Source organism: Triplophysa rosa, linkage group LG5 (genome assembly GCF_024868665.1).
Source record: "Triplophysa rosa linkage group LG5, Trosa_1v2, whole genome shotgun sequence".
In the NCBI taxonomy this organism is placed as follows: Eukaryota; Metazoa; Chordata; class Actinopteri; order Cypriniformes; family Nemacheilidae; genus Triplophysa; species Triplophysa rosa.
In genome coordinates this window covers 4044994-4067544 of record NC_079894.1, presented here as the reverse complement: position 1 = coordinate 4067544, position 22551 = coordinate 4044994, and the positions used below count along the sequence as shown (strand labels likewise).

At 38.4% G+C, this 22551-nt stretch overlaps 1 protein-coding gene across 2 annotated transcripts in view; it reads left to right on the top strand.

Annotated features, from left to right (window-relative positions):
• The window catches only part of tnr (tenascin R (restrictin, janusin)), a 155362-nt gene that overhangs the window by 81966 nt on the left and 50845 nt on the right, over positions 1–22551 (top strand). For both annotated transcript variants that reach the window (XM_057333098.1, XM_057333099.1), the window contains exons 4-6: positions 2695–3240; positions 7856–8332; positions 18973–19236. In XM_057333098.1, coding sequence (XP_057189081.1) covers positions 2757–3240; positions 7856–8332; positions 18973–19236 — 1225 coding nt within the window. In that variant the 5' untranslated portion in view covers positions 2695–2756. The remainder of the gene's footprint in view (positions 1–2694; positions 3241–7855; positions 8333–18972; positions 19237–22551) is intronic.

Here is a 22551-nt window from a genome sequence, read left to right as displayed (position 1 = left end):
ATTAAACTGAGAGCAAACCCACCGGCCCCAACAAACACACTGTGACCGGAATATATGACTGCATAACCCTCCGCATAGCAAAGTTATTTGTTAATTTAATTACATTATTCTTTGAAATAGGTTTTAATATAGAAATAGATTTGGATGATTTGATGCCACAATATGGATGGATGAATTGTTATATAAAATTATATTTACTATTTCGTTTGGCAGGCAACTTTAAAATGCGTTTGATATAGTATCATTTAAATCAATGCAATTATAATACAAGTTGACTTAGTTACACCAGTGCTATTCAATGCAAATGAAGTTCTAAGAGGTTCTCAGTCTCTTCTATGGTTTTCCAATAAACCAGTATGACATACAGTAAGACTATGAAGTGCAGTAAGCAATGTGCATTTCATGGACATTGTAAATATCCCAGTTGGTAGCAACAGTACTTTAGTGAGCAATAATAAATCCTAACACTCTTCAAATTTACACATATGCTAGTTGTACAGTAAAATTATTTTAAGTCATAGTGTACAGTATGTGGATAATGAAGTGTCTGAGTAGATGTGCCGTGAGGAAAAACAAGTGTGACAGTCAAGCTGTATACTTGCAGTTTAAACAGCTCCGTTGATGATAATAGGAGCGATCTGGTTTGTGACACCACTTACTTCTGCATTTGTCATGATGACCACGTTTGCTGCCATTTTTTTAATTATTTGAATTTTTGAGAGAATTTGACTCCAGATTTTAAGTGAGGGTTTTCCTGAGGAGAAATATCCTTAAGGTAAGGGATTTTATAAGATCATTGCAACAAACCGTCACGCTTACCCAAGGGGCAATCTTCCGATCTCTCTCGTGAAACCAACACGGAAGTCACTAAAACTGCAATTCATCGACTGGCCGCTAGAGGCGGGCTCCAAAACAGAGCAGAATCTCATTGAGCCCCATGTTAAATGGCCAACTTTACAGCACAAAAAACATGTTTACAGCCTGGTACAAAAAATATTTTGGTCTATATAGGTAATCTTACCCTTCATGACAACTGTGAGGTGGGGGATTTTTTTAATAACTTACCTGTTTAACTTATATTAAGCCTTAAAATTCTGCGAAATTGTTGCGTGGCCACTTGAGTGACAAGTGGTTTCAGCCAACCGGGCGCCTCAGCTTCATCCACGTCCCGCCTCTTTGCCCATTTACGATTATCCGGGAGTGACGCGCGATGCCAAGATGGCAATCTGCCTACTTTAGGCTTCATTTTTACTCTTCACAAACCTACGGGTGATGTCACGGACACTACGTCCATATTTTATACAGTCTATGTCCTTACCTAAGTGTTTTTACTTAGCTAGCATTCCACGATAGTTTCTAGCTGCGTCCCGATTCGCATACTATCTGTCCTAAATATTATTCGAAAATAGAATGAGTATGTCCCAAATTATAGTATGCTGAGTATTCTCAAAGGACCCGGAGGGTCTACTGTTTCCGGTGAAAATTCGAAGCGTGAATCCATGGACACTTAACGGCTGATATTACCCGCAGCTCACAGGGCAGAGTTTAGTGATGCCACACTGCATTAATAAAATTTAAAAAAAGATGCTTTGCTAAATTAATAAATGTAAGTACACAGGAAACATTCATACGAAATAATGATTGATTAAATACTTACAGTAAATGCAAGGAAGAGCTGTATTTTGATGATCGTGCCAGTAAGGATCACAGTGTCATCTAGGCAACAACGGCCACTTCCGATTCGTGTTAGTATTGCTGCCTTCACATGCTCTCGGAAATTTTATAAAACATGCAGTATGCTTCAAATGGTTATTCATATGTAAATATGTACTAATTAATGTATTTAATCAATTTAATGAAGCTGTTGCGGAAAACTAATAAACCATATCTATCACAGCAGAAGTCCTTCTCCGATCCGCCATGTTGATCAAAGTATGAAAATCAGAGGGCGTTCTGGAAACTCATATTTCCAATAATTCCAAGAGCATGTGAAGGCAGCATATGTCCCAGTGCGTGCAAACAGTTTTTCTACGCCCTAAAATGTATATACTTTTCCATAACAAAAGCAGTACATACTTTAAGGGCATAATATAAGTAGGCGAAGTGGGACGCAGCATCTGTCAAAACATGACAATAGAGAAGAGGTTTCCATAGTTATGCTATAAAACATACAAATTTAACATTGAGTTGCAGAAAATATTAACAGTACAGAAGAAAAGACGACACTAAAGATGCTAAAGCTAAAAAACACGTTCTAAATCTGCTATAATGCATCAAACTTTTTTTTTCAATAATCACGTATTATTAGTTTCAATTTTATCTCTGAAAATGAGCGTCATTATAGCACTTTCTCCACTTCAATGAACATGATATCATTTATCACGTTTGAGACTTAAGGGAGCTGGATTGGTCCCTTAATTTTTAAGGTATAAGTCATTTTACAGTTCAGTCTGGTCCTGGCTTCTCCCGCTGATAAAGGATTAAGGAAGATTTAAAGAGCAGGAGAATTCAGACTAGCTCTCTACTGAATCAATGAACTGTATCGACACTTCTTGAAGACCGTTAATGAAATTACTCAAATCAAAACCTTCAAATGAGAAAATCATTCCGATACAAAATAGCAGATCTATGTTATTATGACCTTTCACCATCCTGTTCTCTGATAAACTACAATTTGTCTTTTCTTGCCTACAGTGCTGATCGGAGGTCTGCAGTACTTGAGGAGTTGATGATCTCGCGCTAGTGCCTCAACCGTGATGTGGGGGTGCGCGATGGCGTTACAAGGCTTAATAGTGAGCCTGGCTCTTCTGTTCTTTGGGGTTCAAGCCGTTCCTAACCCCGCCAGCAAACTAGTGAGGACCACGAGAGTGAGGCGACAGGCTCCAGATGACGGGAGTCTCCCTAGCAACCAGACCCAGTCCATGATCTTCAATCACGTGTACAACATTAACGTACCTCTAGAGTCACTATGCTCCGTAGACCTTGATCCAATAGCCAGCCCAGAAAGCAAAGGTACCGGCGGGAGTGACAAAATGCCAACGGAGTACACAGAGGACACAGTGGACTCGGAAAGCCAGGTCACTTTTACTCACCGCATCAATATCCCGAAGCAGGCCTGCGGTTGTCCCGCGACCACCGTATTTCAACAGCTGGCCAACCGTATAGAGATGCTGGAGAGGGAGTTGTCGCTGCTTCGGGTGCAGTGTAGTTCCAGCTGCTGTGGTGAGAGCTCTGTCATGGGTGAGTTTATTAGTTTACACATATAAATACGATCTTGAACATATTTTAACACATTTAACATCTTCTATCAGTTTAATTTGATGTGGCTTGATCCAACACGTCTCCATAGCTTTTGGCTCATATTGTACTGTGTAGACAAAACAAGTGCTTACGGGTTGCATCCCGGTCCCTCTGTCTGTTACAATAAGGAGGCAGTGCTAAGTGAAGTAGAAGATATTGTGCAGTGACCCGTAGGGACAAGATAAGCGTGATGGTGGCAGTGTTGTGCTTGTTTAACGTCTCAAAGGTGCACTCGAGTGGATTCACACCTGCAGACCGTGGCAGTGGAGTGGAGCCCCTCCAGGGCTGCTAAAAACAGCTGCAACACTGCAGTAGTAAAGGAAAGTCATATTAAGCTAAACAAATGAGGTTAGATTGTGAACTAGATTAATTACAGCACTGCTTCTTGAAAGGTCTCACAGCCCTTGTAAAGCCTAAAGTTCAGGTGTAATGTTCTTGGTCGTTTGTTTGCTGAATCAAACCAGTTGAGCTAATAAGATTGCAAGATATTGCCTCATATATTTTTAGTCGATGATGACGAAATAAGTTGTTCTCTTTTTAATGGTTAAAAGAATAGTTCACCCAAAAAGGAAAATTCTGTCATCATTTACTCACCCTCAGATTGTTCCAAACCTGCACACATTTCTTTGTTCAGCTAAACACAAAGGAAAATATTTGGAAGAATGTCAGTAACCAAACAGACTGCTCCATTGACTCCCATGGGATTTATTTTTTCTACTGTGGCAGTAAAGGGGGTATGAGATCTGATTGGTTGCCTACATTCTTCTAAATATCTTCTTTTGTGTTCAACAGAACAAACAAATTTGGTAACGCTTTATAATAACTGCATGCTATTAAACATTAGTTAAGCATTAGTTAACAATTAATTCATCATTTATAAATAATTTTCCCTGCATTAACAGACATCAGTGAGCAGTTTATAAATACAGGTATAAATGCTTTATATTTTTGATTCATAAGTATATCCATGAAGTGCATTTTATTACTTCATTAATGATCAGTTTATCATTTCTAATTTAAACAATACAAATACAAACCAGTTATTTAGGAGTTGTCAGTGCTTTATCGTTAAGAAAGTGCTTAATAACTTATTAATTAATTATTATTTTTTTTAATTAATTATTAATATTTACTATTTTATTATTATTAATAATTAATTAAACAATTATTCATCTTATGATGTAGTAAGATAGTCATCGTTATTCAGCGTGTTGATGAATGTGTGTTAAATAATGCTTTATTACTTAATTACTCATGTAGTTATAAAACATTTAGTACTAGTTGTCAGTTTACTATTTTTGTGAGCTCATCTAAAGGGAGGACTATTTAGGCTTCGTGCAGCTTTTACAAGGTTTAGGTATTTAGGTTTAGTTATTGGGTAGGATTATGGATGCAGAATATGGTCATGCAGAATATGTGCTTGATAAGTACTAATAAACAGCCAATATGCTAATAATAGGCATGCTAATAAACAACTAGTTAATAGTGAGAATATTTCCCTATACTGCAGTGTTACTGTAAAGATAAATAAAAATAGGCAACAAAATAAATATAAATCAACAAAATTAGTAAGAAAACTAACAAAAAGCAAGAAAATTAAGAAAATAAGCAAAATACTTTGGTATAGCAAGAAAGTTTTCTTTTTTCAGTTTCATGGCTGAGTGAAAGTCCAGTGTAAGTCACAAAAAAGGTGCCAAAATTACATATAAAATCTTAGTGAATAAATTAAAATAGTTTAAAATAAATTCTACATTTCAAACTGACAGGTTCTACATGTTTTATAACTAACTAAATGAGTCATATTATATATACCAGTTTACCAGTGCCAGCACTGGATTACAGGAGTGTATCACTCTGTTTTGTGTCATGAATTGCAGTGGGACTGTGTGTTAATAAATTCATTCATTTATTAAGACACTGAGAAACTATTGCTATATTACCACATAATATACAGTGTTGGGTAAGTTACTCTAAAAAGGCAATTAATTAGTTACTAATTACATATTCAATACTCTCTCCAAAAAGTATTGAATTAGTTAATTACTTTCAATATCCTATATCAACCTAGATTAGAATTGATTCAAGGATAGACATGAAACATCTTATTTAATTCATTCAAATAAATACTCAGATAAAAAGAACTACATCAATTCTTATTAACTGACCAAAGTATACAAATGTGAGAAGGATAGCCTACATTAAAGCATACATTTTAAAGTTAGACATAGTTTGGATGTCATTTCCACTATTGAATATATTACACAGTATTAGTTTAATTACATCAGAAGTAACTGTCATTAAATTAAAGAAAAATGAGTAATCCCTTACTTTACATTTTCAAGGCGAAAGTAATTCAATTACAGTAACTAATTACTTAGTAACTAGTAACTAAGTAACCCAACACTGATAATATAATGTATACATTGAAATAGTTTATTAACAATTTACTAACAATTTTAAATGATCTTATGAAGCAGTGACAACTCCTAAATAACTGGTTTGTATTTGTATTGTTTAATTTAGAATGAAAATACAGGTTTGTAACAACTTGAGAGTGAGTAAAGGATGACAGAATGTGACAAAAAATGCCCCAGATATCTAGAATGGGAAGGTTGTTTTTATTCCATCAAACATTGCATCATTACATTATGTTCTGCTTCTGCACAGAATGTAGTAAAGTTTAGCGTTTTTTTTTTTTTAATTGAAGACACTGAATGTGAAAACACTCCAAAGGAAAGTCAAAAATGTACATCAAGTAAAATGTGCTTAGAATCACTTGACAAAAATGCTTCTTAAAAATCTTTTAATCTGAAGCTGTATGTTTCAACTACTTTTGTAGACAAAAATATAATTGTGCCAACATATCACTTTCGTTAGAATTTTTTTATATTTGTTTTAAATGGATGACTTGGAGCAAAAAAAAATGAATAAAAGAACCATTAATAGATCATAAAAGAAGGAAATTCCTTTAGGGCTTTTTTTAAAAAGCTTCCCAGATTAATACCTTATAAAAAGGCCAAATGGACGGTTTTGCTAATTCTAGTCAAAAGGTAACTACTTCGAAGACTAGACAGATATAACAGATTTCATTTACATTTTGGCAGATGCTTTAAGCGACTTACATTGCATTATACTATACATTAGTTTTTTTAAGTATGTGCAATCCCTGGGCTAGAACCCATGACCTTGGCATCGCTAACGCCGTGCTCTAACCACCGAGCCACAGGAAAGCTTTTATTCATTTATTTTGAATGCTTTTAGTCACAACATAATTCCCGCAATTACAATGGTGATATTCCATGGTTTCGATAAGTTTACTTTTTTCTAAAATGTGGAAAAAATGTTAACAAAGAAAGAGTAGTGCAAGTGATCCTAAACGTTTGAGCGGTAGTGTATTCTGACAGAGCTATTAATGTGCATTATTTATACTGTGTTTGAATTTAATGTTTAACTATACATTTATTTTATAGTTACCTTTCATAATTATTCACATTGAGAATTTACAGAAGTGGGCAAACGTGATGTCCACAGTTGATGACCGTTTATTCAGACATTTGATGTTTTTGTACTGTATGCATGTAGTGTGCTTGGAGTGTAAATTGAGGCTCAGCTTTAAGAAGAACTTAAAGGGATAGTTCTCCCAAAAATAAAAATTCTGTCATCATTTACTCACCCTCAGGTTGTTTCAAACCTATATAAATTTCTTTGTTCTGTTAAACACAAAGAAAGATATTTGTAAAAATGTTAGCAATGTTCAGTTCTGTGACATCTTCAACTACCATAATAGGAAAAAAATATTGTATATTTTGTTGTTCTGTTGAACACAAAGTGAGATATTTTGAAGTATTTAGGAATGCAAACTGTTCTGGGGCACCTTTGAAAACCATTTAATTTTTCTTACTATGGCAGTCAGTGATGTCACAAAATTGAAAATTGCTAACATTCTTCCAAATATCTTTCTCTGTGTTCATCAGAACAAATTTAACTACTAATTTATGCAGGTATGAAATGACATGAGGGTGAGCAAATGATGACAGAATTTTCATTTCATTACAGAACACATGCACGAAGTTTGTTGTGTCAAGGCCCAAGAGAATGACTGCGGTAATTAAAAATATGAACAAAATAATCAAAATATGATATTACGGATAAAATGTGGCACGTATATTTTTTCTGTGCATGCTGTATTTCAATGCATATTAAACTAAAATGCATATTCCCTGATTTGCTGTAGCCTTCAGTTTTTTCCAGTTAACTTTGTCAAATACCTCATAGGCTATACCTTATATTTTGATGGTTTAATTTAACCTGAGGGGTCATTAAAAGCCTATATTCTACAAATATGGCCTTCGAACATAACTTTTCGCCACTTCTGTATTTCAGTGAATTGATTCAGTTAAAGTATTTTCACATGAATGCATCTGTTTTTTATATTGTTAAATGAGGCAAATATAGTCTCGTAAGTGAGAGCTTTTATTCTGCATATACTTAGCAGCTATAATATTTATAAATGTGTTAAAATTTTGAAGAGTCAAAAATATCTCTTCACTCTTAGGTCGCTTGGATTATGTCCCTCAATGTGGGGGTCACGGCACCTTCAGCATGGAGATCTGTGGATGTGTGTGTGAAGAAGGCTGGACGGGCAAGAACTGCTCAGAACCCCGCTGTCCAGACGACTGCTCCGGCCAGGGCATTTGCATCGAAGGCGAGTGCGTGTGTGACCGTAACTTCGGCGGTGAGAACTGTTCAGAACCCAGATGTCCGAGCGACTGCTCCGACAGGGGGTTGTGCATCGACGGCGAGTGTGTTTGTGAAGAAGCCTATGCCGGCGAGGACTGCTCGCAAGGCAGGTGCCTGAACGACTGCTCCGATCAGGGAACCTGCGTGAACGGAAGCTGCCAGTGTCGTCCGGGTTTTCTGGGGGAGGACTGTTCTCTCATCTTCTGTGCCAACAACTGCAGCCAGAGAGGGGTGTGCAAGGATGGCTTCTGTTCCTGTCAGGAAGGATACACGGGAGATGACTGCGCTTCAGGTCGGTGTCTAACACGTATAATTGTGCTGTGATGATGTGAGGTGTGCATTTTTTGTCCTGCATTATGTTGTTGACCAAGTAAAGCAGTACATGAGCAAAACACAAGTCACAGTTATCCAGAGAAATGAAGAGTTGGGGAAGCTGCTCTGAAAATCCTTCTTGCCAAGCTACAAGCTACTTAAAGCTGAAAGTGTGTAATTTTTGTGACGCTAGATGTCAGTAAATGGGATTGTAAAAAAAACTGCTATTGATACTGTGCCCCTATAGAGCTTTTTTACTTCAAGGCCCTGTATTCAACCAGGCACGTTCAGAGGGGGGGGGGGTTGGGGGCTTTGGGGGCTTGAGCCCAGGCCCTTTTTCTTCCTCGGGAGAAAGTGCCCTTTTTTCTGGGATTTTTTTAAATAAATGAATATATGTGTGTGTGCGCGTATGTGTTTCTGTTTGCGCACAGCTTTGCCTGTCAAACATATAGAACATCTCAGGTCATGTCGGGAAATGTTAAGAGTTCCAATGCCTTTCTCCCATCCGCGTCTCACGCAGGCGTGCAGCCGCGCATAGCGCGCATGCGCAACACACTGAGCACAGCTGTGTGTGTAGCACGTTTGCAGTGTTGTAATGTAACGAAGTACAAATACTTCGTTACTGTACTTAAGTAGAATTCTCACATATCTGTACTTTACTTCGTTATTTATATTTCTGACAACTTTCACTTTTACTCCACTACATTTCCTAAATAAAATGTGTACTTTTACTCCGATACATTTCTCCTAACCATCTTCGTTACTCGTTACTACAAATTAAAGAATTTTCAGAAGAAATTTGAGTTGGTGACGTAATGCCTGTTTGTTGTCATGTCAACCGCCAAGCACGAAGAAGAAGAAGTCCTGCTTGTCCGGGCATGTCACATTATTGATGCCATCATGGAAGCACCTGCTGCAGGCTCTGCTGCTAACGTTACCACTCTGGTAGCAGATGACGAGCATCTCGACTACAGTGACGAACTTGGTGAACTCCGTGGTGGTGACGAAGATAACGTTACACACCCGTTGCCGTATTTGCAAGAAATATTTTCGTACATTGGAGTGAAAAATTCTTCCTACCGGATTAAGTGTGGGTTTCCATTACTCTGGTTTTATTCGCATTTTGAAGTTTCGCATCAGAAACGAGTGATGGAAACGCTAAATTTCTAATTAAAAACCCTTAATTCGCAAAAAGGTTTTTACGCTCGCTTGAGGTGGTTTTTCATTTTTGCGAAAAAGGGTTAATGCGAATAATGGGAGATGGAAACGCATTTGCTGAATAAATTCCTCCAAAAAGTCACGTAACTGCACTATGAGACTGCGTAACCTGACTAACCAGTGTAATGATCTTGTGACACAGCATCAGAAATGTTGTGATGGTCATTCTTAAACGCCTGAGCAAAGTCGTCAAGTATTTCTGTAATTGCCTCTTAGAACTGTCACGACTGTGTTTCCCGAATAGCAGGCATCCACAAAAGCACCGCATTTATTGAGTTTCCTAATCGTCTGCTTGCGCAAGTATATCAAAACTATTATATTCAGTGGCTTCTCTTACTGATATTTAGTGCCAGTTTATTAGGTTGACTAGTTGGATGGAAACGGCAAATGTTTTATGCGATTTTCCAATTTTGCGCATAAGCTAAATTCGCAACTTTGGATGGAAACCCGGTATGCCCGAGAGTCACTGAAATATTGGCATTAAAAAACTCCCCGTCCAACCTGAAGAAGCACATCGAGGTAGGTTAAATTAATTTTCATTCAATTCACGTTATTTAACATGAATTAGTTATCATAAGCCTGTTCAGATATCTGGCTAATGTGATGGCCAGGCTAACGTGTGCTAGTTAACTTTTCTGATTAGCCAATGTGCAGATATTTAACAACACCAATGATTTTCCCTCCGAATTAATTCAACACATAATACTGAAATGGTTAATAACGGTTTCTGGTATAGCCTAAGTGGCGGCCGAATATTTCCTAGGTAAATTAGCGTTACACCGGTGGAGGGATTTTTTTTAGACCACATTAGGCTAATTAATGGCAGGTTACAGAGGAGCCTTCAGGATTACTCACATCTTCAAAAGCACCGTGTATTTTGTTGAACTTGAGATTTGCTTTGATTTAATTACCTTAAAATTCTAACCGTTCACTTTTTTTTTAATACCTTAACTTTTACTTTTACTTTTAGTACTTAAGTACATTTTATATCAGACAATTACTTTTGATACTTAAGTATACTAAATGTCAGGTACTTTAAGACTTTTACTCAAGTAATATTTTAAAGGGTGACTTTAACTTCTACCAAAGTCATTTTTTGGTAAGATACTTGTACTTTTACTCAAGTATTGCTTTCAAGTACTTTATACAAGACTGCACGTTTGGCACATCAGGCAGAGAGCCGCAGAAGTGAAGCCCTCCAGTCCTTTCCACTAGCGTTTGTCTTGGTGGGGAGTGGTGATGAGCAGACTAGCTGTGCCTCGAATCACAGCTAATTTTCCAAAAGACAAATATTGTTTTGCTAACAACCATCACTTATAAGCTAATGAGTTAGCTAAAGTTTCGCTAAGGCAGTATATCATTGGCAAACATGCTAACTTGATGGAGAAACGATAGCTGAACACAGTCAAATTAATAACGTCATCAGAATCACATCATTGATATGGCATTAAAATGTGCTAACCTGCGTAGATGAATACGATAAACAAAAATAACTAAAGCATATCACCAGTTATCAGTTAATATGACTTGCATCAAGAGTCTTTGAAATGTTATGTATAAATATGCAGATCTATATGCCGCTTGTTTTGGATAATTTAGAAGAAATCTACAGAAGCAAACAGACGAGGGTATAGAAGGCTTGAAACAAACACCTTAATGTGTATTTTGGAAATTTCCTTTCCATTAGAGCAAAAGAAGACATGAAAGCAAAATAGACCAATATCTCAAAATTGAACAGTGCATTAAGTGTCCCGCCTTAAACAATAACTTGATAAGTTTGATGTCAGACTTAACTATCCACTTTATATGTTGTGTATGCTGATAGATCTAAACAGCCCTCCCTCAAATGTGAAACAAAGTTCTTGTCACCATCAGTGTGTATGTGCATGCTTGGTAAAGTAAGTGTAATTATAACAACAATAATAACATTAATAATAATAATTAGTTAAGCTGCTGTATTTTTGTATTTTGTCAATCATTTTTTGCAGTGTATTTTAATTAATTTTGCAGGTTTTTGTCCTGTAAAATAACAAATTAGCACCAACTGCCTTTTTCAGTTTAGTGTGAAGGTCATTGTTGGCGTCCCAATAACACCAAAATAATTAAAACTGTTTATTGGCTTGTGCAAAATAAACAAATTATTAGTGAAAATACGTCCTTTTCCTTTGTGCAGTCATTTATTCTAAATATATACTTGAAACTTTAGCATAGAAAACATACACATTGTGGCTTAATTTCCTTTGTTGTTGCCTATTCTTGTGATAAAATTTGTGAATTCTAAATTCTAAATGATTATTTTGTAGACATTGTTGGTAAATGAGGAGGGCTGAACGATTAATCGAAATCGAATCGCAATCGCGATGTGAGACGTTGCGATTTGCTAATCGCAAGAGGCTGCGATGTGGAAACGATGTGAAAAATAGGAAACGCGTCTGTTCCAAGCCCGCTTTGAGTGGCATTCTTGCTAACCAACTGAGTGAGCGCACCTCCGTTATGCCTAATAAAAAAAAAAAAACAGAAAGCGGGAGAGAGAGAGAGTGTGTTATTATGGCATCTGCAGAGTCAGATCGATCATATTAGGCAAATAAATACTAAAGAACCATCCAATTCAGAAGACTGCACACATAGCCTGTTTCATACTCGCTCGACTCTTCCCCGTGTTGCGCGTCTCGCGGACGAGCCGTTTAAACTTGATGCGCACACATAGCTCGTTTCATACTCGCTCGTCTCGTGGTCGAGCCGTTTAAACTTGATGCGCACACATAGCCTGTTGCCTTGACGCACGCGGGCACCCTGTGTTTGCAAACAAATGTAAATTCTATCTAACTGTTTTGCTAATTTCACTTGGATGAAATTAAACATTCAGCACATTTTCTACTTGTTTTAAAAAATCCCACATACTTAAACAATAATAAATCAGCCTATGTAACCTATGAACTATTTTAATAATTCACTAACACAATAGAAAATGTTATGGATTTAAGGGTTACAATGGGAGTTGTATTTGTTTTAATGGAAACTATAATAGTGTACACTGGTATTTGGATTCTATTGGTGTGATGTAATCTTGAAGCTGGGAACCAATTGAACAACAGTAAGCCCGATTTGAATAATGCCCAAAACACACTACAAAAATGAATTTTGTAATGGTTTTAATGGAAACAATTAGAATTTCTGTAATGTTTTTTTATTGTTTTCTTTCAGCATGGTAATTATACCCATACTGTGCTCCACACAACAATATTGAGCTGAAGCTTGAATTAGAAAAGTTAAAATCGCAAATCAAATCGCAATCGCAATGTCTGTCAAAAAAATCACAATTAGATATTTTCCCCAAATCGCACAGCCCTATAAATGAGACAACATGAAACAATTGAGTGAGTGTGAGGGATTAAAAAAAAGTTGTTTTAATATATTTATTATTTTGTTTGGAAAAAAAAAAAAATCTGAGAAGTGCCCTTTTTTCCACTTACACCTCAAAATGTCTGTGCACGTCGCTGTATTCAACAATATTCAAAAGCCCCCTCCCTTTCTACCCAATGAAATATTTCAGAGCTTGACATTAAAGCAACACTTTGTAGTTTTTCTACCTTAAAATAATGTCTATAAATTTATTTCAGTGGTAGAACCGGACAAATTCTGCTGCCGCTGCTTACCTGAGCAGCCTTATAGCGGCTACAATCACACTCTGTAAGTTCTGTGTTCGAGTCAGTACACACAACCCCGCCCATCCCCTGCCTGCGGAAGAGTGCCACATGGTTTCCAAATGACTTTTCTGCATTCACCAGTTTAATCAGCTTAGTAAATAATTTCACGTGTATTGTGTTCACTGCGTCAGACGTCAGATCGGTAAAACGTGTTTCCATCTCCCTTAATTCACATTTACTCTTTTTTCGCACTAGTCAATACTTAATAAATAATGTAATTAGTAATGTAATCCAAGTATCACAAATTAAATGTAATGTAGTCCGATTGCTTTTGGATTACTCATTTATAAATTAAATGATTTTAAAAAGTCTTTCCATTTACACAGAAGTAAGGCAGCATCAGAATTTTTTCGGATTACAGTTACTTCAATTTTGTATCCTGATTACTGTAATCCCATTACATGTAATCATTTACTCCCCAAATATGTTCCCCATCCATACATCACTTTTGGCCACTACTGTATTTTAATTAAATAAATAATGACTTCTTTTGGTAGCTGACAATAAACCGTACATGTGTTCTGCGGTATCACAGCCAAAATTTAGAAAAAAAAACTATGATGATAAAACTAATGAAGATAAATCTCTCTTATGCTATTTTATATTTAAAATATAAAATAGTATATTATTAACAGTGTGTTTTTATTTTATTTTTGCAGTCACACCATTGGACACATGGTAGGGTTTATTGTCAACCATCCATTTCTATTTTACGTGTTGATTTCGTAATATACTAAATAGTTATGTAATTTAGCGTCAAATTTTTAGTTAATTACTCCGAAGACTGGAAATATTGGGGGTGCTAGAAAATTCAGCATTTCCATAAAAGATTGCAGAAGGCAATTATATATGTCTGAGTTGCTCTGCGTTCTTTAAGCATTTTAAATTCATCAAGGAAAAATAACGAGGAACAATTTTTGATAACAGATTACTTTAAAGTGTTTAAGCCAAATGCAGATAAACAAACTGTATTATTGCACAAACTCTGAGGCAGATATATGTTTTTTTAAGAAACAAATCCTCACTGGAACAGAAGACCAGTAACCATTTCCCCACTTACCGGCACACACAACAGATGCTAAACCCCACAGTAGACCCCCCCCACTCCTTCAGTCGTAGCTGTAAAATTGGTGACAGCTCACAGCTTAACACCATTCATTTGTCAAAAGTCACATTCACTGGGGAAGATGTGCCATATTAACCAGGCCGAAGCCATTTTTCCATCACGCTTACCCAGGTTCACAGCTAGTTCACAGAAAAGGCTGGAGAAACCCCACATCGCTCAAGATAGCTGTCATCTCATGAGTGGGAAGGGCAAATCATATTACCAACTCACTTCTCTCACTCTCATTTTCTGCAAGACCGAGTGGAGGCAAAATTGCTTATTTCATTGCAATTAGGAGAAAATAGTTAGGTGGTGTGTGCAAGAGGTGAAGAAATACGGCGAGATGGTTCTCAATTATTACTACACTACACTACCAGCTACTGAATATTCTCTGCTCTCTTGGGTCTTTATATTATCAAGGGAATGAATTAGGATAAGACTTTTCTTTCAGTTACTCTATCCTATTTTCTCGTTTCATTAGGCCAATGAAATCATGAGAAAAACGTGTTTCGCAAACAGGTAGTGATGAAAAAAATAAATAGGAAGACAAGGAAATGGAATGCGCTGAGAAGTTCCATTTTCAAAATGTTTTAATATCTTATATTGGAAAATTATTTGAGATGTCTTTCGCAGACGAGCGATATTATGTGCTTCGTTCTTCTAATCAGAAAATATTCATACGATGTCTACTTAATAGCTTATATTGCCGATATGATGTTGAACATTTACGTTTATGCATTTCAGGCACTTTCATCTAAAGTGACTTCCAGTGCATTCAAGGTATACTGCACATGTTTTTAGTTGTACATGTGCACCCCCTGGAAGTTGAACCCATGACCTTGGTGTTGCTAGCGCCCAGCTCTACCACCTCAGCTACTGGAAAGTTTTTACATATACAGTGCAGTTGTCCTAATTTTATGTAAATACTGTAATATAAACAAATAACTACACATAAAAGCAAATTGCAGAAATTAAGCCTTTAAGTTAACTGTCATGTTCCTTAAGTACATTGCAATCAGAAATGTCATGCCTTATACTATTTTACAAGGTTTGAATTCATACGATCTCATTCATTTCAATATAAATTCCAAACGTAAAATGAATTCAGTATGCATTGGAAAATATTTTTGACTTGGCTTGAACAAAGATATGAATATTAACAAGATTAACGTCACTGCCATTGAAATGAATGGGGAGCAACGACGCAACGCTCAATATGGCCGCCCTAGCGAAGCTTTGCACATAAAGCAACGTGAAAAATAATGTTTTTAAGCGCAATTCAATCCTAGGAAACAAATGTTTTGGTACATTTTACGTCATTTTAAACGTTGTTTTTAAATATGTCGTTTAATTAGGAGTTTAGCCGGCGATTGTAGAAATATCAGTATTCCCATTCACGTCTTGTTTGAATTACGTAATAACTGCCCTAACTGTTGCAAAGATGGCCGCCGAGTGGCACGATTTCGCTAACAGACTTTGGCTTGAATTGGAAGTTATGTTGTGCAATACGTACTGTAAGTAGCAAGGTAATTTTAGTTTACTTAAAAATGTCTCTGTTCATAGAAATCAAATAAAATATTGACCTTAAAATTATGGGAAAAAAACTTAACTAAAGGAAAAATTGAAATAAATTAAAATAAGTTTAAAGCACTAAAATTATAATAATAAACAAAAACTAAAATAGAAATGAATTAATATTATATAGCAACATAATAAATAAACAAATAAATTATAAAAAGATAAAAGCATAAACTTTAACTAAAATTAACATAAAAACTAAAGATCTAAAAATAAAAGCTAATTTTAATAAAATATTAATAAAACTAATATCTAATATCTAATACTATACTAAATATCTAAACTAATATCAAAACTAATATCAAAACTATAATAACTCTGGTAAGTAGAGAACTAAGAAGTGTCATTTCTACTATTAATCTACTGCACCTGTTTTATATTAAAACGTTTTTAAATGTTTGTGTATCATTTAAACAAATGTAAGTTGTGTATTTGCCATAATACCTCCATAATATCTCCAATATACTGTATATACAAGTGAGCTATTCTGTACATTAGAATAACAATTGATAGCAGTAGATAAATTACCTTTTTCTGAAAAATGTTCAGAAATTGTCATCGATAATGGAATAATTACTATTTATAATTTACCATAGCTATCATTTTTAGATCAAATCTGTCAGCACTCAAGTTTGACTTACCATTATCTTTGAGTGACATTTCCTGGAAGAAATCATGAATAATGAGGCATTTGATTGATTCTTCCCTTTAGGCACTATGTATCGCCCATTCTTTCTGCATTCCTGCTCCTTAAAAATGAAAGGGAAGCTGAAAAGGTACAGAGAAAAGGCACAGATGCTGAAGTGATAAATTCTGCTAAGTGAGCACCTTGGGACATTTTTCTCTACTTTGAGAGGTCTGTGGTTGAGGCGGAGCAGAAGGAACGCCAATCTGTCCCGTTCGTGTGGAAGGAGCTGAATTGCTTCCTCGAGTCCTCAGTAGTTCCCTAGGGGCCACTTAGAGCCAGTCCTATGAGCCCACTATCACACAAAAGTCTCGTGTGTTCTGGTGACCCGGGTTGTTTCTTAGTCTCATGGGTATTCTGGATGGGATTCTCCAAACTCTTTAGCAAGTAGCAAGTATATTTTCCAACTTCTTTAAATTCAGTTTATACAGGAGCCTCAATGTCAGATTTTACTAGACTGGATGAATCTTCAGACAGAGAAAATCCATTTGTTGTGGCATATTGTTGTGGCACAGTTGTATGTGATTTCAAATAAGATTAAATCAGATTAAAAAATGTACTTCAGCATTTTGATTGAATTAGTAGTGGGATCGAAGTGTTTTTTCATTTTATAGGACATTAAGAATTAGTGCATCTCATACACAGTGCACAATAGTGAATTAGGGCTGTCTGGGATCATTTTTGGCTCCATATTTCTCTTTATCAGCTCGTGCTCTCCAGTCAATAAAAAAAACCACAATTACGAGTCTTCTGTAAAATTACATAATATAATCTCAAAATATGTATTAATTAAAACACACTTGTAATAAATCAGAATATTTTCAATGTGCTTTTTAAGACATTCCTAATGATGCCAAGTATGTATTAAATAATTGTAGTTTGTTTTTGCAACATTTCCTGGATGAAATAAAATATGAAAATTCTATCAAAACAATAAATTGCAAATCAAAACAAATGATTTCACTGGTGCCCAGCCAGCTGGTGGCGCCCTGACCACCCAGAATTACTTCTTAGAAATGCAGACATCTGTGTCCGAACAAATTTATTTTTGCTAATTCTTTTTTTATATATTTAATGAGGCATGTTCAATGTTGTGAATATTGAATGAGCTCTTTCAAACACAGTAGACTATGGGCATGATACAAATAAAACACAATACAGGAATTTCTCTTGACATTTTTGTTGTCTGGGGCAGAGGAGTTGCATTGTAGCATGATGTCATGATGGACACAAACAAAGCCACAATTTCCAGTTTTTCTTCTCTCTCTGCTGACAGAGACTTCTAGGTGTTGAAGAAGAAAGAGTCTTTGTGTAGATTACTGTGGAAACCAATGTTATATGATATACTGAATATTGACGGCACTGTCACAAATAATAAAAAAGAATAGCAAATCATTTAATTATTTTGGAATACATGCCGGCCCTTATAAGCCCTCAATGAACAAGTGTTTTGTTTTTTTTGCAGCCATTTGATGTAGCTAGTGCATCAATTGACCCTGTTCAAATTGGTCTTATTTAATGACTTACAGAATTAAAAAATCTATCAGAATCTAAATCAGATGTACTGTGTGAAATAATACAGAATTGGTTGCAGTGTGACGTCTATGGGGAAATTCCAAGAAGATACTGGACAAAAGTTATAACCAGTGTTGGGTGTAACTAGTTACTAAGTAATTAGTTACTGTAATTTAATTACTTTCCCCTTGAAAAAGTAAAGTAAGGGATTACTTTTATTTTTTCTGTAATTTAATTACAGTTACTTCAGATGTAATTAAACAAAATACTCTGTGTAATATATGTGTGTAATAGTGGAATTGACATCAAAATTCAAAGTCTAACTTTAAAATCTGTGCTTTAATGTATAATTCTCACATTTGTAATAAGAGTACTTTATGTAGTTTTATATTATTTATTTGAATGAATTAAATAAGCCGTTTCATGTCTATCCTTGAATCACTTAACTAATCAAGGTTGATGTAGGATATAGAAAGTAATTAGTAATAAGTAACTAAATTCTCTCCAAAAAGTGTATTTTGTACAGTAATCTAATTACACTATTGAATATGTAATTAGTAACTAGTAATTAATTACTTTTTCAGAGTAACTTACCCAACACTGGTTATAACACCTAAATTAATTTTGAAGCTGTAGCTGCAGCTGTTAACATATATAAATATACAATTAACCCTTCTGTACTGAAAAATGCTTTGTGTCAGTTCATAAAAATTTGAATCACAATATTTATATCCATTAGACTGATTGCTTTTTTATCAGAATAACATATTTCATATTTATGTGATGTTCTCTCCATTTATCTTTGTACACAGTGTTACCTCCTATGAATCTGCGAGTTCGAGGGGTGTCAGAGAACACGGTTGATCTGGAGTGGGAGGGGTCTATGATCCTCACCGACTTTCTCATCACGTATGCCCCCACAACCCCTGGTGGAGTCCAACTAGAGATCAGAGTCCCCGGAAACGTTACCAACACCACCATCAAAGGGTTGGAGCCGGGCCTGGAGTACAACATCAATGTGTACGCTGTCATCGACAACATCATCAGCGCCCCTATAAACACCATAGTCTCCACCTGTGAGTGCTCTTCTCTGCTGAGAGATCTTTTATTCAAATCAGCATCAGATCATGTTCTTTTCAAGAGATTGTCGGAACACTTGGCACCGATGTCTGATTCGACTGTTTCATTGTACTGTAGGTGCACCATTACACAAAGGCAACACTGGTTTGATAAAGTTGCATGAAAGATTCAGCACTATTTCTCAGTTCTCATTTTTCATATCGCTTCTTCAGATGAGCAACTGGCTGTCTTTGCCAACAGGATATGATTAGACACCTACCACCTGCTGGGTAGCAGTGCCAGAATGGCAAAATGCTAGAGGGCCTTTCCTATACACTCACTGTCTGTCAGTCGTAAGCTGTATGCGTCAGACCAGAATAGAACACATCCTAACAAATTGTCCATTATTTGTGAAAAGCCAGTTGGGCATTCTGCATCACAATTATCACAAAGTACCATTGACTATCCTTCTGTTTCAAGCATTTGTGCAGGTAGAGGTAATAAAGATAATCTGAATTTAATGAAAATGAAAGGAATTGCTGTTTGAGGTTGGCATCTGTCGGGTATTGTGATTTTGGTTCATTCGACTGCGGGAGCCTTTGAAATGCATTTTGAAACTGTTTATCTAGCAAATTAAAAGTATTGTGTGAAAGTATTATTGAACATTATTGGACATTTTCTATCATTTTTAGAGATTAAATCGTCTTGGTTAAGGATGTAACCTCAGTTCCCTGATGGAGGGAACGAGACGTTGTGTCGAGCCGACAGATGGGGTTCGTCCTTGAGAACCAATCGCTTCCGACTACTTAGAAAAGGCCAATGAAATTGGCGAATGAAATTTGCATGCCGGACTCCGCCCCCGGATATCCGGGTATAATAGGGAGACGGCGTGCTGCATTCATTCACCTTTGTTCTGAGGAGCCTGAGACCTCTCACGACTGCTGCAGTGGGCAGCACGCAGGGAACTGAGGTTACATCCGTAACCAAGACGTTCCCTTTCTGTCGGTCTCTCGACGTTGTGTTGAGCCGACAGATGGGGTTCCTATGGAAAACGCCGCAACACTGTACCCTGTCAAAATCTCTAGAGAAGCGACGGTGACTGGCCTGGGCGTGTCAGCCGTGAGCGCTACCGCGAAATTGTAACCTATCAGTGGGTAGGTAGGGGGTCCCAGAGCTTTTCTTGAAAGGTGGGAAGGCCCCTGCCTTCGGCCTCACAGGCGGCGGCCTTGTTTCTCTAACAGCGAGAAGCCACCCGGTACCGTAAGGCCACTGGGTAAGCGCTACTTCCTCAAATGGGGGATGCGCTACAGAGACCACTTCCTACCGCAGGGAGGAGTTTAGTGTAGATACCAACATGGTCTCACCGTTAGGGGAGAACTCATGGGAGGAAAGAGTGGACTGAAGGAATTAACCGCAAGGTAGAGGTCCACCTAGGGAAGGTCATGGGTTACCAAGGTGGGAACCAATCATGAGGATACATCAGACGGAACCGCCCTGCTGGGGGGGTTACAACGTCCGGTAGCACTAGGTCCGGTTAGAGCTATGTTGTGGATAACTCAGTTGGTACCCAGCCTAAGGGGCAGGGCTGCTCTGCCCAGCCCGCCCGCAGGAGGTGCTTGCTTAGTGATGGATGGAGTGCCTGTTCTTCACCCAGTGGGGGAAGAAGGGAGGCTAGTTTAGTACGCTGACCCACCTAGACGAAAGGGGGGAAGGTACTGTCATAAGCGTACACCCTACCAGCAGCCGGTCTTGCCTGATGCCCTGCAAGATTTGAGCTGATACCGGTTTTACGCAGAGGTTGTAGGACCTCACGAAGGTGATGGGTGTAGCCCAAGCCGCAGCTCTGCAGATGTCTGCCAGAGAGGTGCCTCGCCAGTGCCCACGAGGAGGCTATACTCCATGTGGAGAGAGCTCTCACCCAGTGGGCGCGGGCGAACTTAGGACAGGGACGCCGTAGTGACGGCGTCCATGATCCAGTGTGCCAATCTCTGTTTGAGACAGCCCTCCCTGCTGATCTCCAAAACAGACAAAGAGCTGCTCAGAGCTCCTGCGGCTCTGCGTGCGGTCCAAGCAGAGGCGTAATGCGCACAACTGGACACAACACGGATGGGGTTGGGTCTTCCTCCCCGGTGGGGAGCGCCTGTAAGTTCACCACCTGGTGTCTGGGGGAAGTGGTGGGAACTTTGGGCACGTAGCCGGGCCGGGGTCTCAGGATAGCGTGAGAATCACCGGGCCCGAGTTCTAGGCAATCTGTGGACACGGAGAATGCTTGTAGGTCCGCTACCCTCTTGAGTGCCATCCGGAGAGCCGTCTTCATCGTGAGGAGAGAAATAGTGGCATCTCCGAGGGGCTCCAGGACCGTATCAAGGTCGCAAGAGGGTACGGAGCGCGGGTGAGGCGGTAGCCTTCCCACTCCCCTTAGGAACCAAATGATCAGGTTGTTCTGTCCTAGAGATTACCAGCAACTGAGTCGTGATGAGCGGCAATAGCGGCTACATACACGTTCAGTGTGGAAGGGGAGAGATTACTCTCGAGTCTCTGGAAGGACAGTACGTTCCCGATCGAGCAACTCCACGGGTCTTCTCTTCGAGAAGAGCACCAGGATGAGAAGAGGCACCACTTACAGGCGTATAGCCGCCTAGTGGCCAGGGCCCTAGCCTGAGTGATGGTCTTAACCGCCGCAGGGGGTAGGCCACTCAGGATCTCCTCGTCCCGTCCAGGGGCCAGACATGGAGGTTCCAGAGGTCTGGCCTGGAATGCCATAACGTGCCCTTCCCCTGGGAAAGCAGGTCCTTCGTCAGGGGAATCGGCCAGGGGGAGCTGTCTTCAAGAGCATTAGCTCCGAGAACCAGGTCCGGTTGGGCCAGTATGGCGCAACTAGTACACTTGATGCTCCTCTTCCCTGACCTTGCACAGGGTCTGTGCAATGAGGCTCACTGGGGGGAAGGCGTACTTCCGCTTGTCCCACGGCCAGCTGTGCGCTAGAGCATCCGTACCGAGGGGGGCCTCGGACGGGAGTACCCTAGCGGGCAATGGGTGGTGTCCAGGGAGGCGAACAGGTCTACCTGAGCCCGCCCGAACTTTACGCAATGAGCTGGACTGCGCGGGGGTGGAGTCGCCACTCTCTGCGAGGCGTCAACTGACGAGAGCGCATTGGCTGTCTGGTTCAGGTCACCTGGGATATGTGTGGCTCGCAGGGATCTGCTCACCTGCGGACTCCACAGGAGGAGGCATCAGGCGAGTCATGTTAGCTGCCATGAGCGAACGCCACCCTGGCGTTGATATACGCTATGGCAGTTGTGCTGTCCGACCGGACCAGCACGTGCTTGTCC